Consider the following 26,764-nt stretch of genomic DNA (forward strand, 5'->3'; position numbering starts at 1 on the left):
CTGTCACTACGGTATTGACCGTACCACTATTTGCCCCAGTGCCCCGTGAATCAATAAAATACACTGATATAGGATCTAAATTTCCAAAAATTTCAGGTCAGCAACCCCTCCCCCACGAGTAAATTGTACCTCAGATGGCTAACCGTACCACACTAAAATACCTTCCGACGCCCCTGATTTTAGTTACCCGCTTTGTACACTCTTCCTGCCCTAGTCCCCATTGGGACGGCATTGTATCGCTGACCCGTGTACCTTTCGTGCTGATGAGTGCACCATTTTCCTGGATATTATTCCCTTGTCAGCTGCCATAAATTTTGTTAGTTGTCATTCGGAGTCAGTTGTCAAGTCGTCTCCACAGAAAAAGAACAAAGTATTCTCTCCAACAAACAGGTTGGTCGTCTGCTGTGTAGCACGGTCGCGAGAGGGGGTATACTTCGCCTTCACGTGGCTAGACGACAAAAGTGTTGTCCGTGCCAGCACATGTTCCAAAAGAGGCACGGACAACAAAAAGGACGTGAAAACACCACGGGAGAAAGACAGTCCAGCTGAGAATTGGACGATCGATCGAAACTCAATTGAGAAGCATGGTCAAGATTCTGCGGCTGAATGCGTCCTGTGAAATTCAGCCGGATCGCTTTTGGCTGAAAAGCTGCAGAATTCAGCCGTCACCATGGAAAAGGCAGACATTTTCCGCGCGTCTTCAGCCGAATGCCTGAAAAGTGTGCAGTGTGACCGCAACCTAAGACGCCTGGGTGACAAATCAAGGTGGGCTTATCGTAAGCCTAGGGTTGAATAAGCCCTAGTTTTTTTTGTCACGTAAACGGCCCCTTAATGACATAGAGTTTTACTGTTTCCCTGGTAAACTAACAAAACAGCCCAGTAGACCAAAGGAGCTGTAACCTGGAGGTCCAGTTAGGAGAGATACGCTTGTACTAGAATTAGTACTTACATCAAGCACAGCATGTACATAATCAGCATCAGAAACCAATCGCACCACGTCGACCGTCTGCAGCCTTGGATGAAGATACTGTTGGTGACAAACCATTAAAAAGCAGAGAATACGAGTCACAGTGATAAGCACATATTTTTAATATTGCAAGCAGTCGCAACCGAAAAAGGATTAAAAAAGGCGGACATCAAAGAGGACCAGAACAACATTTTAAACTGCACATTTATTCATGCGAAGAGAACAACAAACGTATGTCGCAAATGACACAAGCTACATACAAATTCACAATCGACATGGACATGAACACTTCGACAGTACAGTGCAAAATTAACCCTTCGAAGCCCAGCTGGTTTTTCTGGTTTTCCAGGCATTCGCAAAGCGTTGCACGCAAGCATGGTGTAGTAGACGGACTTGCTCCTAGTAGCCTCCTACACAAATCACTATGTATTACTATTTATCACTCTCTTATTATTGACCCCCACAGAAGCTTGTGATCTCTAAGCGGTCAAATATCAGCATATATTGACCGCTCATATTGACCACTTATTATTGACCACTTAGCCCGAGGACTTAGAACTTTTTCCTCAACTTAGAAAAAAATCAGAACTGAAAGAAGAAAAATCTGAAGCCAAATGCTGGGATTTGAACCCAAACTGTCAGATTCTCAGTCAAAGAAATTGGGGAACATACTACAAGAGACAACTGAAAACTTCGGTTTACACAGAAGTAATGTCCAATGTAAACGGCATATATACATACTATTATACTATTACAATAGTATTCCTTTCTTCCTATAGCAAAGCAAAAACAGTTTTAGGTATGCTATGTCGTGATAAATCTATTATTGCCCTCATAATCGGTCAATATATGAAATATAGACCTCGTAAAAGACCTCGGGGGACCTCGGTCTTTTACTCGTTCTATATTTCATATATTGACCTCTTTAATCGTGCAATAATAGATACGTATTGCCCTATGCATTGCTGACACCATCAGATCCCTTGCTTTCATTTATAGATCGCTAGCTAGCGCTGGGAGCTGTAGCTGGACTTCATCTCTTATTATGGATCCGTCTTTCAGTTTCCCAGTCCAGTTGTTGTTGTTGTTGTTGTTGTTGTTGTTTAGTCTTCCCTTCCGTTTCAGTTTTGTTTTTCTGTCTAACTACTTAGTTCTGTGTTACTTACGTTTGTCTTTTCGTGCAATATTATTACCTGAGACTACTACTTGTGCTTTGAGTCGTGAGAGACTGAACCAGTTTGCCTTACCACTCGGTCGCGTATTACACATGGATGGGCAATTTCAAAATTTTCAATTTCGCTCGCCAGAGATGGAATTTCATTCACTTGGGCCCCCTGAAAAGTAGGCCAACTGAAAAGTTTGTGATCTCCTCCATCCAAAAGGTTAGCCCTTTTAAAAGAGCTGCCCCATACTTGAATGTGTCGTAAACGATGCATTGAAAAGCATTTTCGGCCAACAGGGCACGTTTTAGCACTCTCAAGTTGCTCTTTTGGAGGAGTCAGGCGAAATAGCACGTCATAGTACATTCGAGATCAGCGGGAAGAAGATGACGACGTCCACTAATTTAGTGTCTGTGCACACGAATCTGCTGTGTGTGTTACTCTGTGTGTCAGCTATGGCATCATCGCCTGTGGTTTCATGCCTAGCATGTACGTCTGAACCATCCTGCAAAGTTTGAATGACGTGGGTTGAGCGATCGCTCCGCGAAATATACTTTTTGAAATTCTCTTCAAAGTATGTTTTCCATCATTGAAATTTCGAATTTCTTCGAATTTTTTGCTGAGAGGGGTGGCTTGCAACCTTGATATGGCTTGTTCCAGGCATGCTTTGGAGCCATCGCCTGTTGAAACAGTGGCGGGAAGCTGCCCTGCAACTGTTCCAACAGGAAATTAATCGATCCGAGAAAGCGCAAGTCCGCGAATCTCGGTTGAATATTGAGTATTTCAAGCCTTTTCACGACGAAGATGGAGTTCTTTTTGGAGATGGACGTCGCGGCAAAGGACATGGTGTCCGACTTCTGGTGTCTGGTGAAGCCAGGGATCATTTGTCCAGTCAGATCGGCAGCCTAACCGTCGGTAAACTTGTGTTTGGATCCCGTTCTGCTCGATGTGGTAGGTCACAAACAATTTGATATCGCACAAATTGATCTCAGCATCGTGCGTACGGTATTTTATATTCAGAAAATCCCAAAGTGTCTCTGTGTGGCCGTCCTATGCCACGAGAAACTCCAATCAGGCTCCTATGTCCTCTGCCTTCATCATTCATGATTGAATGTCCACTTCGTTTGAACAACGAACACAACAATTGAGGACGGCTTTGCAATGAAAAATACAGCAATACGGAGCTGAAAAAAAGACGAAAAAACGTGCTCAGGATGAGACTCGAGTACATGCATAATCTCCCAGCAGGTGAAACGCAAATTTTTGTGAAAAATGCGTGTCGCCGGCTGACCAGTAATTTCGCCTGACGAATAGGGCAGACCATCCTGGACGAAAAGTGGTACGACCAGGGTCGTACTGGTTGTGCCGCGTATGATGCCCGTGCCGGCACTCACTGACTGACTTCAGCTAGTTGGCGCACATAGCTTATGTTCTCAGTGATTTTTTAAAAGTTAAAGCTGTTTGACCAGTTTGTGTTTCAATGGCTGTCACGACTTAAAGTCACGTCATGTGCTATTGCCCTCTTTTGTAAGCATGCATGCAATTCGAAGAGCAAAACGCCTTTGATTTTTTCCTAAGCATGCATGCAGGCCGAAGCATTTTTGTCATTGAGAACTCAAAACACAATACACAGCCACTTGGTGTTTTCGCCTAAATTACCATCAGCTTGCCAACCCGGCCGACCCTTAGCTTAATGCTGTTTCTATTGCTTTAAGAGGCGACGTCAACAGGAGAATTTGCATCAAAGTTTCGGTTGGGGTCACTCCACATTCGGCACCTTATAATCCATACCCATCAACGAATGTGTTTAAAACTTTCAATATTTTTGGGCAACTCGACTGGTTCTATTGAAAAGGAAAGACTGGGGCTATGAATCACTCTCCAACGAGCGTAGTGCTTTGAGCATAGCTCACAGAATGTCCGGGCCACTTTCCTCTATTCTTTACTGAAACCCCGGAGTACTTCTGGATAAGGTGATACCCACCTTAGATTGGAATATCGCTGGGTCGTTCGTGAAGTCCAGTGGTTCGCCTGGGTTGGCGACTTTGTGGCAGTGGTCAATGCCAGAACTTGTGTGTGCAAGCTGTTTATTCTAAAGCGTTCCACTCGGTACCGACGAGTCTGAAATAGGACACTTTCCTCCACCCGTTCAGGGCAAGGGTGATGATTTCACTGCACTTCTTTCAAAATTTGAAGTGTCGGCTACAATAATATGGAGTGACAAGTGGACTAAGATACAGATATGCATCCTCCACTGTTTTTGGAATCGTATGCTTTCCTTGCGTATGATCGTCTGTCAGACTCTGACAAAAGGTAACCGACAATAGTGGCATCATTACACGACCTGAGTAAAGAAAATTGAAGTCACGTGTTTGTTGATGGGTCATCTTAAAGGGGAAGTTAAGGCAAAAATTAAAATTTCACCAGTTGTAGTCTTCGGGGTGCTGAGTCGAATGGTCTTGGTCCGAGAAAGCTGAGACGCTCCCTTCCTACTTGAATCCCAATCGAACTCGCGCACTCCCACCGAAACTGGGTGACTGCGCCCTACTAGATGGGGATTTGTATGCAAAATGTCACTAAAAGCGCCATTTCGTTCTTATAAAAGCACGGATGACCACGATTGGCCCATATGTTGTAGTCTTTTGGACGCTGAGTCGACTGGTTTTGGTCCGAAAAGGCTGCGATGCAGCGTTCCTCCTTTATTCCCAATCGAACATGGTTGAACAAGCGGTCACGTGCTCCTGGGTGCCCAAATCACCTGGTCACCACGCCAGCAGGCGACAACTTTCACACCAAGGTTCAACTCGAGTTCAACTCGAGTGACAGGACTGCACCCAAAAAAGGTCAAACAGGCTAGTGAGTTGTACCCTGCAGGCACAGTGACCAGCTGACTGGTGTACGCAGGAGCACGTGACCGCTTGTTCAACCATGTTCGATTGGGAATACAGGAGGAACGCTGCATCGCAGCCTTTTCGGACCAAAACCAGTCGACTCAGCGTCCAAAAGACTACAACATATGGGCCAATCGCGGTCATCCGTGCTTTAATAAGAACGAAATGGCGCTTTTAGTGGCATTTTGAATACAAAACCCCATCTAGTAGGGCGCAGTCACCCAGTTTCGGTGGAAGTGCGCGAGTTCGATTGGGATTCAAGTAGGAAGGGAGCGTCCCAGCTTTCTCGGACCAAGACCATTCGACTCAGCACCCCGAAGACTACAACTGGTGAAATTTTAATTTTTGCCTTAACTTCCCCTTTAAAGAGCATGGTCTTCAATGCAGCAACGCCCTAACCTGAGATATGGACGCATCAACATCAGCTCCGAATCGCACAAGGATAATGCAGCCTATTAAGTGTCCAGATTTAGCAGCAGCTTGTAGTGGCTTCTCACCATTCTGTGAAGAAACATACAGAAAAGAAACAGTGCTACTCTTGGAGTGTCCTTTAAAGCAGCTGTAAATGATGCAATACAACCCCAACGATAATTTTATTCGTGGACAAACAAAAGAGGGTGGGAAAGGGCTGCAATGCCTTGGCGCAAAAGCCCACAGCATGATCTGGTAGCATCTAAGCCGACTGCTCAAGGGATGTGGTCGATATGTACAGGTGGTCTCCTTATCAAATGTCTTTTGACTGTAAATAGCACCGTTTGGCCCCAATTGTTACTGAGTGGTCGTTCTGACAGTGTTACCGAATCATCGGAAACCAGCTCAACAAGCTCCAACACGTTCAGCTTTGCCAATCAACTAAGGCTACCGTGGGCTGGAAGTGCGGTGGGTGATGTCGTTTGCTGTGCAGAACTCAGTGAAAGCTTCGCTGGCAAACTCAGGACAATTGTCTGTAACCAAGGTGGAAGGAAACCACGCTCGGCACAGATTCGGTGCAGATACTAGACGAAAGCAATCGAGGTGGTGGCAGTCAGGGGAATGATATCAAGGTAACACATTAGATAATGTACGAGCAGATATTGTGGTATACATGTCATGTAATGTGAATCAAGAATAGAACACCTCCACAACAATGCCATATGCCTGCACTTCATTGCACTGCTTACTGAAACAGTCAACTTACCTCATCCCTTGCGTTTGGTTCTGCACTGCTGGATAGCAACAGCTCCACACTTCTGGCCCCGCCACTCCTCGCAGCATAATGTAGGGGCGTCTTTTGATACTGAACGTTGTGGACAAAGCAAATAAGTTCAGTACAGATTAAAAAAATATCACGCTAGTAGCTGAAACAAACATACTGCTTCAATATTCGAACATTCTAGCCGTGAATGAAATAACAAAACATTCTCTTCAGGGAGTAGCCAAGATCTCTTTCAAAGAGGCTCCCATCAATCTAGTTTCTCCATGCCAAGTATAAAATCACTGTGGGTAAACGCTTCTTTTCAGCTCACACTTGTCTTGATAAAAAGTTCTAGTGCTGAAACGATTATATCGTTTACTCCTTACTTACTCGATAAGAAATAGATCGAACGGTTATTTCGATTTTATCGGCTAAACGAGTAGAATGGTACTTGCGCTCGGTACGGGATTTCCCCCCTTTTGGGAGTCGCACAAAGCGTGCATGCATCGAAAGTGTTGCGAGTACGACACGAATATGTACATGACTGTACACTTGCAACATCGATGTACGTGTAAAGTACAAGCGCGATCTGAGTAACATCGACGCGATCACCGCTACGTCGCCGTCTTTTGAGCTGACTACTTTTCTTACATACAGCATGCAGGACGGGCAGGCTCAGTATGAATCTACACTAGCTGCAGGGGCTGGAGTTCCCTCCACGTGCGAGTAGTCTTGAGCTAAAGACAGTAAAGTGGTCTTCAGTTTCATGTTTTCCGTTCTGTCGACGGTTCCCGAATCAGTTTGCTCGACGACGAGCTACGCCTGGCGTCTGGGTCTATTTTGAGCATAGACAGGAAAAGCAACTAGTTACTTGTTGGTGCGCCTCAAGTGAGCTCATCGGTCGAAATCCGCCGATCTGCACCCCTGGCCGGCTTCTCTGACTTCATCGTCGGAGTCAGCGAAGTCACGGGCGAAGGGCACCATCAGCTCTGGGGTTGCAACCAGTGAGGTGCCTCTGTCTTGTCTGTATTCGTTTGGTCAGTCCGAACAGCTGACGGACTATTTGCGGGATCATCGGATCTATGCGCCCGCTTTCCGTCGTTGGCGATGTTGCACTCGTAATATTTTGGAAATTCACAGAATGTACATGATTGTACTGATGTAGTTACAATAATAATCGTTTAGCTGATAAGCCGATCGTTATGGTATCAGCTGACCCATTAAGGAAAAAACTGTTATCGTTTCAGCACTAATAAAAACAGAGAGATCTTTATTAAACAAGGCATCGTGTATTTTGTAAGTTTACATTCGGTGAGCTATACTAATCGAATATTGCATGCTGGGCATTATCCACTTGACCAGCGCCTAACTGATGACCTGCGTTTGAGCTGCACCTCATTTTCATATGAAAGACTGGAATGTGACGTTATGGAAGAGTCCGCCATCACCATACACTCATTACACTACATTAGATAATGTACAGGGGCAATATGCTTTGGTTCTGCAAGAGTGCTCAATGCCTGATTCAGGCAGAGCGGTGTACACAAAGGCACACAATGAAAACCTTGGCAAATTAATTCCGTTGTGACTTAGAGTTTCATGGCTGAACCAATCATCAGACAACGATAATGGAATAGGAGACAGCGCTGGTATATCTAAGTGGAGAGAGGTGTGATAATACGATAGCGAGAGGAGTAATCGCGTGAATGTATACAGGGACAGGCTATTTTAGAGGCAGATGCAGTAGGCGCAGGTCTAGCACTAACAAGTACGCGCTTAATCTCGCTCACACACCACACACACACACACATACTAACACGCACACACATAGTAACACCCACACACATACACACATACACGCTCACATTAACACACACACACACATACACCCACCCACAACACCCTAACTTGCACACGGGCGCACGCACACACAGACACCCACCCACCCACAACACCCTAACTCGCACACGCACAAACACACGCACACACGCATATACACACACCTATAGACACATGTCCACACGCATACACAGGCATCTGTGTTCGTATGACAAATCTAAGCGCTCACAAACTCCTGCAATCACGCGCCTCAAGAACATCCCAGCGCCCTCGGAGAAGGAATACACCAAGAGCCTCCTGAGGCGAGTCGAGGAGGTCATAAAACGAATGCGTTGGAAAGCTCTCTTCACCCTGAAAGGCGCCAACGAAGATAGCGCCAAGAAGACGTACGGCTTCAAAACCGTGAACTGCCCACCCCAGATTGAAGAACTCAAGGCATTCGAGAACGCAATGTATAATATGGTTGAGCATATTACGTTCCGCCGGGCTTCTAACCAGCTTCAAGAGCAGATGAAGAACGACGTGAAGAAGATCAGAGAGTGTGATGATATAGTGGTACCAGCGGACAAGACAAGAAACTTGTACCGAGTATCAGTCCCGCAGTATGAAAAGCTGCTACATGACAACGTGACGAAGCAGTACAAACTCGCCCCAGGCACCGACTACACAACGATTAATGCCGAAGCCCGCGATATAGCTGCCGATCTGCACCTGGATGACCGAATGGAATGTCTGGGCAAGGCACAAGCATTCGTCACATTAAAGGATCATAAAGCCGACTTCCATGACAAGCTGCAATGCAGGCTGATTAACCCTGCCAAGTTCGAAATAGGCGTCGTAAGCAAATCCATACTGGATGGTGTTATCGGCCCCATGCGGAGCAGCGTATGTGAGAATCTGTGGCAGAACATGCAAGCGGTCATTGAGTGGTTCAAGGGCATTGAAGACAAGCCGCGGTACACCTTCGTCGTGTTCGACATCGTCGAGTTTTACCCCAGCATAACGAAAGACCTTCTGCTGGATGCCCTGTCGTACGCCGGGACGCACGCTCCAATGTCCAAGAAGGACATTGAGACGATACTGCACGCACGTAATTCATTGTTTTTCGACGGCGGCAAAGCATGGATGAAGAAGGAGAAGGACGGGTCATTCGACGTAACAATGGGGTCGTACGACGGCGCAGAAGCCTGCGAGCTTGTTGGGGCTTTAATCCTCAGCAAACTCCGTCCACTCCTGGGCAACCAGTGCGTGGGTCTTTACCGTGACGACGGACTAGCGATAATGAAGGACGCCACGGGTCATGATGCCGACCGCACGCGCAAACAGATCATACAGATATTCCAAGCACACGGCTTAAAAATAACAATCGAAACCAACAAGAAGATCGTCGACTACTTGGATGTGACCCTGAATCTCGCCACTGGAACATTCCAACCATACAGGAAACCGAATAGTACACCCCTGTACGTCGATGTGCGGTCCTGTCACCCACCGCAGGTGCTGAGACAAATACCCATTGGCATCAACAAGAGGCTGCAACGTATCTCATGCAATGAGGAAGTGTTCAACGATGCTAAAACGTTATACAAGGACGCACTGGCCTTAAGTGGCCACCCGAAAACCATGACATACAAGGATGAACCGAGCAGCAAGAAGAAAAAAGCGAAGAAAGGGCGCAGCCGCGACGTCATCTGGTTTAACCCGCCGTACAGTACCACGGTCAAAACCAACGTTGGCGCAAAGTTTCTATACCTCGTCAAGAAACACTTCCCTGAAGGGTCGGCGCTACACAAGGTGTTTAACAAGAACACAACAAAAGTAAGCTACAGCTGTATGAAGAACGTAGCGTCGATTATCAAAGGGCACAATGCTGCAAAACTTCACTCGCGACCGCCAGTTGTGCCATGCAATTGTCGGGTCAAGGCGTCGTGCCCCCTCAACGGTGACTGCCAGTCTTCCGACGTCGTTTACGAGGCGCATGTAGCATCCAACGAAGTTAAGACCTACGTCGGCATGACAGCTACCACATTCAAGCAGCGCTACAACAAACACACTTCGGACTTCCGAAATGAAAAGTACGCCGCATCGACTAAGTTGTCCAAGCACATCTGGGATCTGAAAAACGAGAACCGCGGATTCGACATCAGATGGGAGATCAAGGATAGAGCACCTTCATGCAGTAACATCAGCAAGAAGTGTGGCCTATGCTTAACCGAAAAGTTCCACATCCTGAAAGCTTCAAAAGCTACCTCCCTAAACAAGAGAAGTGAGCTGGTATCTAAATGCCCTCACCAGCGCAAGTTTCTGCTGGCCACCCCTATTACATAGACAGCTATGACCGCTGCGGGTTTTTTGACGCGTGATTGCAGGAGTTTGTGAGCGCTTAGATTTGTCATACGAACGCAGATGCCTGTGTATGCGTGTGGACATGTGTCTATAGGTGTGTGTATATGCGTGTGTGCGTGTGTTTGTGCGTGTGCGAGTTAGGGTGTTGTGGGTGGGTGGGTGTCTGTGTGTGCGTGCGCCCGTGTGCAAGTTAGGGTGCTGTGGGTGGGTGTATGTGTGTGTGTGTGTGTGTGTTAGTGTGAGCGTGTATGTGTGTATGTGTGTGGGTGTTACTATGTGCGTGCGTGTTAGTATGTGTGTGTGTGTGTGTGTGTGTGTGTGTGTGTGGTGTGTGAGCGAGATTAAGCGCGTACTTGTTAGTGGTAGACCTGCGCCTACAGCATCTGCCTCTGAAATAGCCTGTCCCTGTATACATTTACGCGATTACTCCTCTCGCTATCGCATTATCACACCTCTCTCCACTTAGATATACCAGCGCTGTCTCCTATTCCATTATCGTTGTCTGATGATTGGTTCAGCCATGAAACTCTGAGTCACAACGGAATTAATTTGCCAAGGTTTTCATTGTGTGCCTTTGTGTACATTAGATAATGTACAGGCAGGTATTGTGGTATACATGTCATGTAATGTGAATCAAGAATAGAACACCTCCACAACACAATGTTGTATGCCTGCACTTCATTGCACTGCTTACTGAAACAGTCAGCTTACCTGATTCCTTGCGTTTGGGTCTGCACCGCTGGATAGCAACAGCTCCACACTTTCGGACTTCCAACAAGCAGCATAATGTAGAGGTGTCTGTTGACACTGAAGGTTGTGAACAAATGAAATCGATAACATACACACATAGCCAGCAATCGCATGTCACCACGTACATTGAAAATCAACATAATTTTGCGAATCGATCTTTTTTTCAGGATCACTTTTCAACGAGGACGAAGCAAAGTCGGCCGAACGAAGCCTAGAGGAAGAAAATCACCCTCTCCACTTCACCATCACGATACTGACATAGATACGAGATGAAACAACTAAAACATCCACAAGAAAACTGTACGGCCATCATCGCGCTGACTTTGGTGTGACTTTGGTCTGAGAATTTCTATCACGATCAAAAATGTACGAGGAGCACTCAAAAATAAGCCACAGACGCACGTTTATCGCTCTCTACTCCTTTTTCAAGGCACAAAAGTCGACTCTCCACTTTCAAACCAGGAAGCAGACATACCAGTGGTCCTTTTCAGCTGCTCCACGAGCGCAGGTTCACCAAGGGGCGCAGAGCAGCATCCATTCCAGAAAAAGAGCTAAAATACGAGTGAGACTGCATGCCTGAGTACATGAGTACAAGTATGAGTACATGCAGAAAATAGTCAATTTCAGCGTTTCTGCTCCAAACAGCAACTAGCTTCGACTAGAAACAAAGATTACACCAAAGGATCAAACAACAACCATTTTCTGCAGTTCTTTTTGCAGTTGGCTTCCTTGTGCTTGGCCCAGCACGCCAAAAACCACACCTCGGAGGAGTACAAAAATTACAACTCTCAGATGTCCTCGATTGCTGGCCATGATACCGTACTAACGCGATTAGAGCCCTCTCCTGAATAGTGCCCTCTCTTGAATAGTGCCCTCTCTTGAATAGTGCCCTCTCTTGAATAGTGCCCTCTCCTGAATAGTGCCCTCTCTTGAATAGTGCCCTCTCTTGAATAGTGCCCTCTCTTGAATAGTGGCCTCACTTGAATAGTGCCCTCTCTTGAATAGAGCCCTCTCCTGAATAGTGCCCTCTCCTGAATAGTGCCCTCTCTTGAGTAGTGCCCTCTCTTGAATAGTGCCCTCTCTTGAATAGTGCCCCACCCCCCCCCCCCGGCCGGGGTTTGTAACCCAGCGCATGTGACACAGCGCATGTGCAAGTTTGGTATTCGTTTGCTAATGTAACGTTACTTGTCCATCTCCTTGCACTGGTGATTTCAGGATCAAATCGCAGTTCTTGTTGCGGCTGAGTCGTGATAGTTTACAGTAAACTTCCGGGTCTGTTATTCTTTGCTTTCTTTGTTTGTTTTTTATGCTTGATGGGGAAAATGTACCAGAACTGAAAACATAGTGCCCTCTCCTGAATAGTGTACTCTCTTGAATAGTGCACTCTCTTGAATAGTGCCCTCTCTTGAATAGTGCCCTCTCTTGAATAGTGCCCTCTCTTGAATAGTGCCCTCTCTTGAATTGTGCCCTCTCTTGAATAGTGCCCTCTCTTGAATAGTGCACTCTCTTGAATAGTGCCCTCTCTTGAAGAGTGCCCTCTCTTGAATAGTGCCCTCTCTTGAATTGTGCCCTCTCTTGAATAGTGCCCTCTCTTGAATAGTACCCCATTTGTGAAGAACGTTGAAAAAACATTGCCTCAGGGGCACTAATCACGCGAGTACGGAAAGTTCAGGATCAGAAAAGATATATAAAAAACCATACTAGTAGCACTGAAACAAACAAAATGCTTTAATTATCGTATGTTTTAAATATAAAAGGATTAACAAACATTCTCTTCAGGGAGTAGCCAAGATCTCTTCCAAAGAGGCTCCCATCTAGCTAGGTTCTCCATGCCAAGTATCAAATCACTGTGGGGAAACACATCTTTTAAGCTCTCACTCGTCTTGATATAAGCAGAGAGATCGCTTTAAATCAAAGAATTGTGGATTTTGTAAGTTTACATGTGGTGAGCTACACTAATCGAATATTGCAAGCTGTACATCATCCACTTGACCAGCACCTAACTGATGACCTGAGTTTGAGATGCACCTCATTTTCACATGAAAGACTGGAATGTGACGTTATGGAAGAGTCTGCCATCACTGTACACTCATTACAATACATTAGATAATGTACAGGCAGATCTTGTGCTATACATGTCATGTAATGTGAATCAAGAATAGAACACCTCCACAACACAATGTTGTATGCCTGAACTTCATTGCACTGCTTACTGAAACAGTCAACTTGCCTCATCCCTTGCGTTTGGGTCTGCACCGCTGGATAGCAACAGCTCCACCCTTCTGACACCCCAGCCACTCTGCGCAGCATGATGTAGAGGCGTCTTTTGACAATGAAGGTTGCGAGCAAATGGAATTGGCCATACAGTACTGTCCGGCGCCGAAGAACGGAGCGCCGAAGGACGGAGCGCCGAAGAACGGAGCGCCGAAGGACGGAGCGCCGAAGGACGGAGCGCCGAAGGACGGAGCGCCGAAGGACGGAGCGCCGAAGGACGGAGCGCCGAAGAACGGAGCGCCGAAGGACGGAGCGCCGAAGGACGGAGCGCCGAAGGACGGAGCGCCGAAGGACGGAGCGCCGAAGAACGGAGCGCCGAAGAACGGAGCGCCGAAGGACGGAGCGCCGAAGGACGGAGCGCCAAAGGATGGAGCGGCGAAGAACGGAGCGGCGAAGGACGGAGCGCCGAAGAACGGAGCGGACGGAGCGCCGAAGGACGGAGCGCCGAAGGACGGAGCTCCGAAGGACGGAGCGCCGAAGGACGGAGCGCCGAAGGACGAAGCGCCGAAGGACGGAGCGCCGAAGGACGGAGCGCCGAAGGACGGAGCGCCGAAGGGCGGAGCGCCGAAGGGCGGAGCGCCGAAGGGCGGAGCGCCGAAGGGCGGAGCGCCGAAGGACGGATCGCCGAAGGACGGAGCGCCGAAGGACGGATCGTCGAAGGACGGAGCGCCGAAGGACGGAGCGCCGAAGGACGGAGCGCCGAAGGACGGAGCGCCGAAGGACGGAGCGCCGAAGGACGGAGCGCCGAAGGACGGACCGCCGAAGGACGGAGCGCCGGAGGACGGAGCGCCGGAGGACGGGGCGCCCAAGAACGGTGCGCCCAAGAACGGAGCGCCCAAGAACGAGCGCCCAAGAACGGAGGGCCCAAGTACGGAGCGCCCAAGAACGGAGCGCCCAAGTACGGAGCGCCCAAGAACGGAGCGCCCAAGTATGGAGCGCCCAAGACCGGAGCGCCCAAGAACGGAGCGCCCAAGAACGGAGCGCTCAAGTACGGAGCGCCCAAGACTGGAGCGCCCAAGAACGGAGCGCCCAAGGACGTAGCGCCCAAGGACGGAGCGCCGAAGGACGGAGCGCCGAAGGATGAAGCGCCGAAGGTCGGAGCGCCGAAGGACGGAGCGCCGAAGGACGGAGCGCCGAAGGACGGAGCGCCGAAGGACGGAGCGCCGAAGGACGGAGCGCCCAAGAACGGAGCGCGCAAGAACGGAGCGCCCAAGTACGGAGCGCCAAAGAACGGAGCGCCCAAGAACGAAAATGATGTGTTTTCATTTCGTGAGCCCCAGCATCAGCAACGTCCTGTCCTGTGCTCCTTTTCTTGCTGATTCCAACGAACTTTGATCGCCCGAAGAGTCGAGGGCCAAACCTGCCTCATCAGTCGCCTCAGAATAACCAACTTCATGGCCAAGTCAAATTTTATGCGTGTCGCCATAGTCTTTTCAGCCACACAGATGACGGTGAGGACACTCCAGTCGAAAGAGAGTAGACAGGCAGTGGAGAGGAGCAATCAGAGGTAGCTGACGATGCTATGTCGCCAAAGACGCCTGCCAAGCGATGCCGAGATAATAAACGTCTTTGAATAAATCACGCGCTATAGCTATAGCGCTCTTCTACAAGAAAATGCATCCGAAAAATATATTCGGCAAAGTGAGCTTTTTCCGAACAAACACGCCGAATCTTCGTGTGCATTTTCGACCTCGCTCCCGCGTACCGAATCTTTTTGCCGAATTTCGGAATGCAAAACCTCACTACTGAAATAACCAACATTCTCTTCAGGGAGTAGCCAAGATTCCTTTCAAAGAAGCTCCCATCAATCTAGTTTCTCCATACCAAGTATCAAATCACTGTGGGGAAACACATCTATAAAGCTCACACTCGTCTTGATAAAAACAGGGAGATCGTTTTAACCCTTTAGAGCCTAAATTATTTCAGGAGACGCATGAAATTCACAAACTCACATTTTCATCTGACTGTAATTTCGATATCCTTTGGAGTATTCCAACAATCTCGGGCTCTATGGAAAGCTCTCTCCAAGACGAACACAGCCATACCCAGTTCGCAATTGATAGAGTCGTAGGAGTAACGCCGCAGCGCGATCCGAGCGCTCCAATGCCAGACCTGCGAGCGCGGTACTAAATTCTCCGCCATTTCAACAATATCGATCGCAGAACGGTCAATTTTTTTGCAGGAGAGACCTTCAAAATGCAGCTTGAAAATGACGTATGCCAGTCGTGCACGCGTCGCCAGCGAGTCAGGGAAAATCCCTTGCTGGCGTTTCAAATTTTACGCCGCGCGAGCCGACTTGCCCACGCGAATTTCGTTCGAGTGTCGTAACTCTGCGCTATGACCTCGGATCGTCTTCGGGTTTTTTTGAGCCGACAGCTGAGGCTTTTCTGATACGATTAGACCTTTCGTTTGTTGAATTCGAACAAGGATTGACTGAATGACGAAAGTTTGAAGTCACCTCAGCATGCACTGTACAGTCTGGCGGATATATCCGTCCTATAGGCGTTATAGGGTTAAAACAAAGAATTGTGGATTTTGTCAGTTTACATGGTAAGCTACACTAATCGAATATTCTAGATGTGAATGAAATAACAAAACATTCTCTTCAGGGAGTAGCCAAGATCTCTTTCAAATTGTGTATTTTGTAAGTTTACATATGGTGAGCTATACTAATCTCAATTTCATGCTGGGCATCATCCACTTGACAAGCACCTAACTGATGACCTGCGTTTGAGCTGCACCTCATTTTCACATGAAAGACTGGAATGTGACGTTATGGAAGAGTCTGCCATCACCGTACACTCATTACACTACATTAGTTAATGTACAGGCAGATCTTGTGGTATACATGTCATGTAATGTGAATCAAGAATAGAACACCTCCACAACACAATGTTGTATGCCTGCACATCATTGCACTGATTACTGAAACAGTCAGCTTACCTCATCCCTTGCGTTTGGGTCTGCACCGCTGGATAGCATCAGCTCCACCATTCTGCCCGACTTGTCACTCTTCGCAGCATAATGTAGAGGCGTCTTTCGCCACTGAAGGTTGTGAACAAAAGCAAATAAGTTCAAGATCAGAAAAGATTTGAATACCACACTAGTAGCTGAAACAAACATACTGCTTCAATATTCGAATGTTCTAGATGTGAATAAAATAACAAACATTCTCTTCAGGGAGTAGCCAAGATATCTTTCAAAGAGGCTCCCATCAATCTAGTTTCTCCATGCCAAGTATCAAATCACTGTGGGGAAACGCTTCTTTTCAGCTCACACTCGTCTTGATAAAAAGTTCTAGTGCTGAAAAGATTATATCGTTTACTCCTTACTCGATAAGAAATAGATCGAACGGTTATTTCAATTTTATCGGCTAAACGAGTAGAATGGAACTTACGCTCGGTACGATATTTCCCTCTTTCGGGGGTCGCACAAAGCGTGCATGCATCGAAAGTGTTGCGAGTACGACACGAATATGTACATGACTGTACACTTGCAACATCGATGTACGTGTAAAGTACAAGCGCGATCTGAGTAACATCGACGCGATCACCGCTACGTCGCCGTCTTTTGAGCTGACTACTTTTCTTACATACAGCATGCAGGACGGGCAGGCTCAGTATGAATCTACACTAGCTGCAGGGGCTGGAGTTCCCTCCACGTGCGAGTAGTCTTGAGCTAAAGACAGTAAAGTGGTCTTCAGTTTCATGTTTTCCGTTCTGTCGACGGTTCCCGAACCAGTTTGCTCGACGACGAGCTAGGCCTGGCGTCTGGGTCTATTTTGAGCATAGACAGGAAAAGCAACTAGTTACTTGTTGGTGTGCCTTAAGTCAGCTCATCCGTCAAAATCCGCCGATCTGCACCCCTGGCCGGCTTCTCTGACTCGATCGTTGAAGTCAGCGAAGTCACGGGCGAAGGGCACCATCAGCTCTGGGGTTGCAACCAGTGAGGTGCCTCTGTCTTGTCGGTATTCGTCTGGTCAGTCCGAACAGCTGACGGACTATTTGCGGGATCATCGGATCTATGCGCCCGCTTTCCGTCGTTGGCGATGTTGCACTCGTAATATTTTGGAAATTCACAGAATGTACATGATTGTACTGATGTAGTTACAATAATAATCGTTTAGCCGATAAGCCGATCGTTATGGTATCAGCTAAGCCACTAAGGAAAAAACTGTTATCGTTTCAGCACTAATAAAAACAGAGAGATCGTCATAACACAAGGAATTGTGTATTTTGTAAGTTTACATATGGTGAGCTACACTAATCGAATATTGCATGCTGGGCATTATCCACTTGACCAGCGCCTAACTGATGACCTGCGTTTGAGCTGCACCTCATTTTCACATGAAAGACAGGAATGTGATGTTATGGAAGAGTCTGCCATCACCGTACACTCATTACACTACATTAGATAATGTACAGGGGCAATATGCTTTGGTTCTGCAAGAGTGCTCAATGCCTGATTCAGGCAGAGCGGTGTACACAAAGGCACACAATGAAAACCTTGGCAAATTAATTCTGTTGTGACTTAGAGTTTCATGGCTGAACCAATCATCAGACAACGATAATGGAATAGGAGACAGCGCTGGTATATCTAAGTGGAGAGAGGTGTGATAATACGATAGCGAGAGGAGTAATCGAGTGAATGTATACAGGGATTGGCTATTTCAGAGGCAGATGCAGTAGGCGCAGGTCTAGCACTAACAAGTACGCGCTTAATCTCGCTCACACACCACACACACACACACACATACTAACACGCACACACATAGTAACACCCACACACATACACACATACACGCACACACTAACACACACACACACATACACCCACCCACAACACCCTAACTTGCACACGGGCGCACGCACACACAGACACCCACCCACCCACAACACCCTAACTCGCACACGCACAAACACACGCACACACGCATATACACACACCTATAGACACATGTCCACACGCATACACAGGCATCTGCGTTCGTATGACAAATCTAAGCGCTCACAAACTCCTGCAATCACGCGTCTCAAGAACATCCCAGCGCCCTCGGAGAAGGAATACACCAAGAGCCTCCTGAGGCGAGTCGAGGAGGTCATAAAACGAATGCGTTGGAAAGCTCTCTTCACCCTGAAAGGCGCCAACGAAGATAGCGCCAAGAAGACGTACGGCTTCAAAACCGTGAACTGCCCACCCCAGATTGAAGAACTCAAGGCATTCGAGAACGCAATGTATAATATGGTTGAGCATATTACGTTCCGCCGGGTTTCTAACCAGCTTCAAGAGCAGATGAAGAACGATGTGAAGAAGATCAAAGAGTGTGATGATATAGTGGTACCAGCGGACAAGACAAGAAACTTGTACCGAGTATCAGTCCCGCAGTATGAAAAGCTGCTACATGACAACGTGACGAAGCAGTACAAACTCGCCCCAGGCACCGACTACACAGCGATTAATGCCGAAGCCCGCGATATAGCTGCCGATCTGCACCTGGATGACCGAATGGAATGCCTGGGCAAGGCACAAGCATTCGTCACATTAAAGGATCATAAAGCCGACTTCCATGACAAGCTGCAATGCAGGCTGATTAACCCTGCCAAGTTCGAAATAGGCGTCGTAAGCAAATCCATACTGGATGGTGTTATCGGCCCCATGCGGAGCAGCGTATGTGAGAATCTGTGGCAGAACATGCAAGCGGTCATTGAGTGGTTCAAGGGCATTGAAGACAAGCCGCGGTACACCTTCGTCGTGTTCGACATCGTCGAGTTTTACCCCAGCATAACGAAAGACCTTCTACTGGATGCCCTGTCGTACGCCGGGACGCACGTTCCAATGTCCAAGAAGGACATTGAGACGATACTGCACGCACGGAAGTCATTGTTTTTCGACGGCGGCAAAGCATGGATGAAGAAGGAGAAGGACGGGTCATTCGACGTAACAATGGGGTCGTACGACGGCGCAGAAGCCTGCGAGCTTGTTGGGGCTTTAATCCTCAGCAAACTCCGTCCACTCCTGGGCAACCAGTACGTGGGTCTTTACCGTGACGACGGACTAGCGATAATGAAGGACGCCACGGGTCATGATGCCGACCGCACGCGCAAACAGATCATACAGATATTCCAAGCACACGGCTTAAAATAACAATCGAAACCAACAAGAAGATCGTCGACTACTTGGATGTGACCCTGAATCTCGCCACTGGAACATTCCAACCATACAGGAAACCGAATAGTACACCCCTGTACGTCGATGGGAGGTCCTGTCACCCACCGCAGGTGCTGAGACAAATACCCATTGGCATCAACAAGAGGCTGCAACGTATCTCATGCAATGAGGAAGTGTTCAACGATGCTAAAACGTTATACGAGGACCCACTGGCCTTAAGTGGCCACCCGAAAACCATGACATACAAGGATGAACCGAGCAACAAGAAGAAAAAAGCGAAGAAAGGGCGCAGCCGCGACGTCATCTGGTTTAACCCGCCGTACAGTACCACGGTCAAAACCAACGTTGGCGCAAAGTTTCTATACCTCGTCAAGAAACACTTCCCTGAAGGGTCGGCGCTACACAAGGTGTTTAACAAGAACACAACAAAAGTAAGCTACAGCTGTATGAAGAACGTAGCGTCGATTATCAAAGGGCACAATGCTGCAAAACTTCACTCGCGACCGCCAGTTGTGCCATGCAATTGTCGGGTCAAGGCGTCGTGCCCCCTCAACGGTGACTGCCAGTCTTCCGACGTCGTTTACGAGGCGCATGTAGCATCCAACGAAGTTAAGACCTACGTCGGCATGACAGCTACCACATTCAAGCAGCGCTACAACAAACACACTTCGGACTTCCGAAATGAAAAGTACGCCGCATCGACTAAGTTGTCCAAGCACATCTGGGATCTGAAAAACGAGAACCGCGGATTCGACATCAGATGGGAGATCAAGGATAGAGCACCTTCATGCAGTAACATCAGCAAGAAGTGTGGCCTATGCTTAACTGAAAAGTTCCACATCCTAAAAGCTTCAAAAGCTACCTCCCTAAACAAGAGAAGTGAGCTGGTATCTAAATGCCCTCACCAGCGCAAGTTTCTGCTGGCCACCCCCATTACATAGACAGCTATGACCGCTGCGGGTTTTTTGACGCGTGATTGCAGGAGTTTGTGAGCGCTTAGATTTGTCATACGAACGCAGATGCCTGTGTATGCGTGTGGACATGTGTCTATAGGTGTGTGTATATGCGTGTGTGCGTGTGTTTGTGCGTGTGCGAGTTAGGGTGTTGTGGGTGGGTGGGTGTCTGTGTGTGCGTGCGCCCGTGTGCAAGTTAGGGTGCTGTGGGTGGGTGTATGTGTGTGTGTGTGTGTGTGTGTGTTAGTGTGAGCGTGTATGTGTGTATGTGTGTGGGTGTTACTATGTGTGTGCGTGTTAGTATGTGTGTGTGTGTGTGGTGTGTGAGCGAGATTAAGCGCGTACTTGTTAGTGCTAGACCTGCGCCTACAGCATCTGCCTCTGAAATAGCCAATCCCTGTATACATTTACGCGATTACTCCTCTCGCTATCGTATTATCACACCTCTCTCCACTTAGATATACCAGCGCTGTCTCCTATTCCATTATCGTTGTCTGATGATTGGTTCAGCCATGAAACTCTGAGTCACAACGGAATTAATTTGCCAAGGTTTTCATTGTGTGCCTTTGTGTACATTAGATAATGTACAGGCAGGTATTGTGGTATACATGTCATGTAATGTGAATCAAGAATAGAACACCTCCACAACACAATGTTGTATGCCTGCACTTCATTGCACTGGTTACTGAAACAGTCAACTTACCTGATCCCTTGCGTTTGGGTCTGCACCGCTGGATAGCAACAGCTGCACACTATCGGACTTCCAACAACGCGCCGCAGCATAATGTAGAGGTGTCTTTTGACACTGAAGGTTGTGAACAAATGAAATCGATAACATACACATACCGTACTCACGCGATTAGAGCCCTCTCCTGAATAGTGCCCTCTCTTGAATAGTGCCCTCTCTTGAATAGTGCCCTCTCTTGAATAGTGGCCTCACTTGAATAGTGCCCTATCTTGAATAGAGCCCTCTCCTGCATAGTGCCCTCTCCTGAATAGTGCCCTCTCTTGAGTAGTGCCCTCTCTTGAATAGTGCCCTCTCTTGAATAGTGCCCCACCCCCCCCCCCCCCCCGGCCGGGGTTTGTAACCCAGCGCATGTGACACAGCGCATGTGCAAGTTTGGTATTCGTTTGCTAATGTAACGTTACTTGTCCATCTCCTTGCACTGGTGATTTCAGGATCAAATCGCAGTTCTTGTTGCGGCTGAGTCGTGATAGTTTACAGTAAACTTCCGGGTCTGTTATTCTTTGCTTTCTTTGTTTTTTTTTATGCTTGATGGGGTAAATGTACCAGAACTGAAAACATAGTGCCCTCTCCTGAATAGTGTACTCTCTTGAATAGTGCACTCTCTTGAATAGTGCCCTCTCTTGAATAGTGCACTCTCTTGAATAGTGCCCTCTCTTGAATAGTGCCCTCTCTTGAATTGTACCCCATTTGTGATGGACATTGAAAAAACATTGCCTCAGGGGCACTAATCACGCGAGTACGGAAAGTTCAGGATCAGAAAAGATATACACAACCATACTAGTAGCTCTGAAACAAACAAATTGCTTTAATAATCGTATGTTTTAGATATAAAAGGATTAACAAACATTCTCTTCAGGGAGTAGCCAAGATCTCTTCCAAAGAGGCTCCCATCTAGCTAGGTTCTCCATGCCAAGTATCAAATCACTGTGGGGAAACACATCTTTTAAGCTCTCACTCGTCTTGATATAAGCAGAGAGATCGCTTTAAAGCAAAGAATTGTGGATTTTGTAAGTTTAGGCCAAGTAAAAAAAAAAGCTAGATGATCGTCCCCGTCCGCCCCAGTTTTTGTCAGCGCCCCAAGAAATATTTTATTTTTTAAATCGTGAGTTTTACTATATGGACCACATACTACTAGTATATCACAATGTCAGTATCAATCTGCTGAAGAAAGAAAAAGAAAAAAAGAAAAAAAAAGAAAAAAAGAGAAAAAAAACCTTGATGTTGTTGTGTACACTGTGTGCATGAGAGGGTAAAAAGTAAAAAAATAAAAATAAAATCCTCCCGCCCTCCCCGATTTTTCCAAAAAAAAGGACGATCATCTAGTAATTTTTTTTACTCGGCCTTACATGTGGTGAGCTACACTAATCAAATATTGCAAGCTGTACATCATCCACTTGACCACTTGACTTGACCAGCACCTTAGCGGCCGTCGTGAGTTCCCTTCGGGAACGGATACGATAATTTCCTTTTTTTTTTATTACTTTAACTGATGACCTGAGTTTGAGATGCACCTCATTTTCACATGAAAGACTGGAATGTGATGTTATGGAAGAGTCTGCTATCACCGTACACTCATTACACTACATTAGATAATGTACAGGCAGATCTTGTGGTATACATGTCATGTATTGTGAATCAAGAATAGAACACCTCCACAACACAATGTTGTATGCCTGCACTTCATTGCACTGGTTACTGAATCAGTCAACTTACTTCATCCCTTGCGTTTGGGTCTACACCGCTGGATAGCAACAGCTCCATACCTCGGCTATCAAAGCCACGCTGCGCAGCATAATGTAGAGGCGTCTTTTGACACTGAAGGTTGTGAACAAAAGCAAATAAGTTCAGGATCAGAAAAGATGAACAACACCACACTAGTAGCACTGAAACAAACATACTGCTTCAATATTCGAACATTCTAGATGTGAATGAAATAGCAAAAGATTCTCTTCAGGGAGTAGCCAAGATCTCTTCCAAAGAGGCTCCCATCTAGCTAGGTTCTCCATGCCAAGTATCAAATCACTGTGGGGAAACACATCTTTTAAGCTCTCACTCGTCTTGATATAAGCAGAGAGATCGCTTTAAAGCAAAGAATTGTGGATTTTGTAAGTTTAGGCCAAGTAAAAAAAAAAGCTAGATGATCGTCCCCGTCCGCCCCAGTTTTTGTCAGCGCCCCAAGAAATATTTTATTTTTTAAATCGTGAGTTTTACTATATGGACCACATACTACTAGTATATCACAACGTCAGTATCAATCTGCTGAAGAAAGAAAAAGAAAAAAAGAAAAAAAAAGAAAAAAAGAGAAAAAAAACCTTGATGTTGTTGTGTACACTGTGTGCATGAGAGGGTAAAAAGTAAAAAAATAAAAATAAAATCCTCCCGCCCTCCCCGATTTTTCCAAAAAAAAGGACGATCATCTAGTAATTTTTTTTACTCGGCCTTACATGTGGTGAGCTACACTAATCAAATATTGCAAGCTGTACATCATCCACTTGACCACTTGACTTGACCAGCACCTTAGCGGCCGTCGTGAGTTCCCTTCGGGAACGGATACGATAATTTCCTTTTTTTTTATTACTTTAACTGATGACCTGAGTTTGAGATGCACCTCATTTTCACATGAAAGACTGGAATGTGATGTTATGGAAGAGTCTGCTATCACCGTACACTCATTACACTACATTAGATAATGTACAGGCAGATCTTGTGGTATACATGTCATGTATTGTGAATCAAGAATAGAACACCTCCACAACACAATGTTGTATGCCTGCACTTCATTGCACTGGTTACTGAATCAGTCAACTTACTTCATCCCTTGCGTTTGGGTCTACACCGCTGGATAGCAACAGCTCCATACCTCGGCTATCAAAGCCACGCTGCGCAGCATAATGTAGAGGCGTCTTTTGACACTGAAGGTTGTGAACAAAAGCAAATAAGTTCAGGATCAGAAAAGATGAACAACACCACACTAGTAGCACTGAAACAAACATACTGCTTCAATATTCGAACATTCTAGATGTGAATGAAATAGCAAAAGATTCTCTTCAGGGAGTAGCCAAGATCTCTTCCAAAGAGGCTCCCATCTAGCTAGGTTCTCCATGCCAAGTATCAAATCACTGTGGGGAAACACATCTTTTAAGCTCTCACTCGTCTTGATATAAGCAGAGAGATCGCTTTAAAGCAAAGAATTGTGGATTTTGTAAGTTTAGGCCAAGTAAAAAAAAAAGCTAGATGATCGTCCCCGTCCGCCCCAGTTTTTGTCAGCGCCCCAAGAAATATTTTATTTTTTAAATCGTGAGTTTTACTATATGGACCACATACTACTAGTATATCACAACGTCAGTATCAATCTGCTGAAGAAAGAAAAAGAAAAAAAGAAAAAAAAAGAAAAAAAGAGAAAAAAAACCTTGATGTTGTTGTGTACACTGTGTGCATGAGAGGGTAAAAAGTAAAAAAATAAAAATAAAATCCTCCCGCCCTCCCCGATTTTTCCAAAAAAAAGGACGATCATCTAGTAATTTTTTTTACTCGGCCTTACATGTGGTGAGCTACACTAATCAAATATTGCAAGCTGTACATCATCCACTTGACCACTTGACTTGACCAGCACCTTAGCGGCCGTCGTGAGTTCCCTTCGGGAACGGATACGATAATTTCCTTTTTTTTTATTACTTTAACTGATGACCTGAGTTTGAGATGCACCTCATTTTCACATGAAAGACTGGAATGTGATGTTATGGAAGAGTCTGCTATCACCGTACACTCATTACACTACATTAGATAATGTACAGGCAGATCTTGTGGTATACATGTCATGTATTGTGAATCAAGAATAGAACACCTCCACAACACAATGTTGTATGCCTGCACTTCATTGCACTGGTTACTGAATCAGTCAACTTACTTCATCCCTTGCGTTTGGGTCTACACCGCTGGATAGCAACAGCTCCATACCTCGGCTATCAAAGCCACGCTGCGCAGCATAATGTAGAGGCGTCTTTTGACACTGAAGGTTGTGAACAAAAGCAAATAAGTTCAGGATCAGAAAAGATGAACAACACCACACTAGTAGCACTGAAACAAACATACTGCTTCAATATTCGAACATTCTAGATGTGAATGAAATAGCAAAAGATTCTCTTCAGGGAGTAGCCAAGATCTCTTTCAAAGAGGCTCCCATCAATCTAGTTTCTCTATGCCAAGTATCAAATCACTGTGGGGAAACACATCTTTTAAGCCCTCACTCGTCTTGATATAAGCAGCGAGATCGTTTTAAATCAAAGAATTGTGGATTTTGTAAGTTTACATGGTGAGCTACACAAATCGAATATTGCATTCTGTACATCATTCACTTGACCAGCACCTAACTGATGACCTGTGTTTGAGCTGCACCTCATTTTAACATGAAAGACAGGAATGTGACGTTATGGAAGAGTCTGCTATCACCGTACACTCATTACACTACATTAGATAATGTACAGGCAGATCTTGTGGTATACATGTCATGTAATGTGAATCAAGAATAGAACACCTCCACAACACAATGTCGTATGCCTGCACTTCATTGCACTGGTTACTGAATCAGTCAACTTACTTCATCCCTTGCGTTTGGGTCTACACCGCTGGATAGCAACAGCTCCATACCTCGGCTAACAAAGCCATTCTCCGCAGCATAATGTAGAGGTGTCCTTTGACACTGAAGGTTATGAACAAAAGCAAATAAGTTCAGGATCAGAAAAGATTTCAATACCACACTAGTAGCACTGAAACAAACATACTGCTTCAATATTCGAATGTTCTAGATGTGAATAAAATATCCAACATTCTCTTCAGGGAGTAGCCAAGATATCTTTCAAAGAGGCTCCCATCAATCTAGGTGATCCATACCAAGTATCAAATCACTGTGGGGAAACACATCTATAAAGCTCACACTCGTCTTCATAAAAACAGGGAGATCGTTTTAAATCAAAGAATTGTGGATTTTGTAAGTTTACATGGTGAGCTACACAAATCGAATATTGCATGCTGGGCATCATCCACTTGACCAGCACCTAACTGATGACCTGTGTTTGAGCTGCACCTCATTTACACATGAAAGACTGGAATGTGACGTTATGGAAGAGTCTGCCATCACCGTACACTCATCAAGATCGGCAGTCAGCCTACCAAGATGCACGGCTCTCAACGATTGCCTGTCTCAAAACTGCCAAGAGTGCTTTCATGGCAAAACTGAGACAGAAAATGACCTCAAAGCAGCTGCCACCCAGTGACTGGTGGCGCACCGTCAAGCGTGCCTCTGGCAATGGGCGTAGTCAATCTGTTCCTACATTACGTGATCCCGATGGACGTACACAGCCAGCGCAGACAAAGCAGAATGCATGGCCCGCTATTTTGCAAGCAAATGCAGTCTCGCACAAGATGACCTGTCCGCCCCATTCCCATATGTCAGACCTCGAACTGACCAGGCTCTTTCGGACGTCCGTTTCCGCGT

The 26,764-nt window shown here is 46.4% G+C and overlaps 1 protein-coding gene across 1 annotated transcript in view; it reads right to left on the reverse strand.

Annotated features, from left to right (window-relative positions):
• Nucleotides 1-67: 67 nt before the first annotated feature.
• The window catches only part of LOC135812320 (serine/threonine-protein phosphatase 6 regulatory ankyrin repeat subunit A-like), a 52,726-nt gene continuing 26,029 nt past the window's right edge, over nt 68-26,764 (reverse strand). Inside the window, exons 9-18 of the mRNA XM_065325697.1 lie at nt 25,868-25,969; nt 25,178-25,279; nt 24,081-24,182; nt 22,984-23,085; nt 21,226-21,327; nt 16,345-16,446; nt 11,089-11,184; nt 6,196-6,294; nt 5,418-5,519; nt 68-1,027 (exon numbers count right to left, since the gene is read on the reverse strand). Coding sequence (XP_065181769.1) covers nt 845-1,027; nt 5,418-5,519; nt 6,196-6,294; nt 11,089-11,184; nt 16,345-16,446; nt 21,226-21,327; nt 22,984-23,085; nt 24,081-24,182; nt 25,178-25,279; nt 25,868-25,969 — 1,092 coding nt within the window. The 3' untranslated portion in view covers nt 68-844. The remainder of the gene's footprint in view (nt 1,028-5,417; nt 5,520-6,195; nt 6,295-11,088; nt 11,185-16,344; nt 16,447-21,225; nt 21,328-22,983; nt 23,086-24,080; nt 24,183-25,177; nt 25,280-25,867; nt 25,970-26,764) is intronic.

The sequence above is a fragment of the Sycon ciliatum genome, chromosome 3 (genome assembly GCF_964019385.1).
Source record: "Sycon ciliatum chromosome 3, ocSycCili1.1, whole genome shotgun sequence".
Taxonomy (NCBI): Eukaryota; Metazoa; Porifera; class Calcarea; order Leucosolenida; family Sycettidae; genus Sycon; species Sycon ciliatum.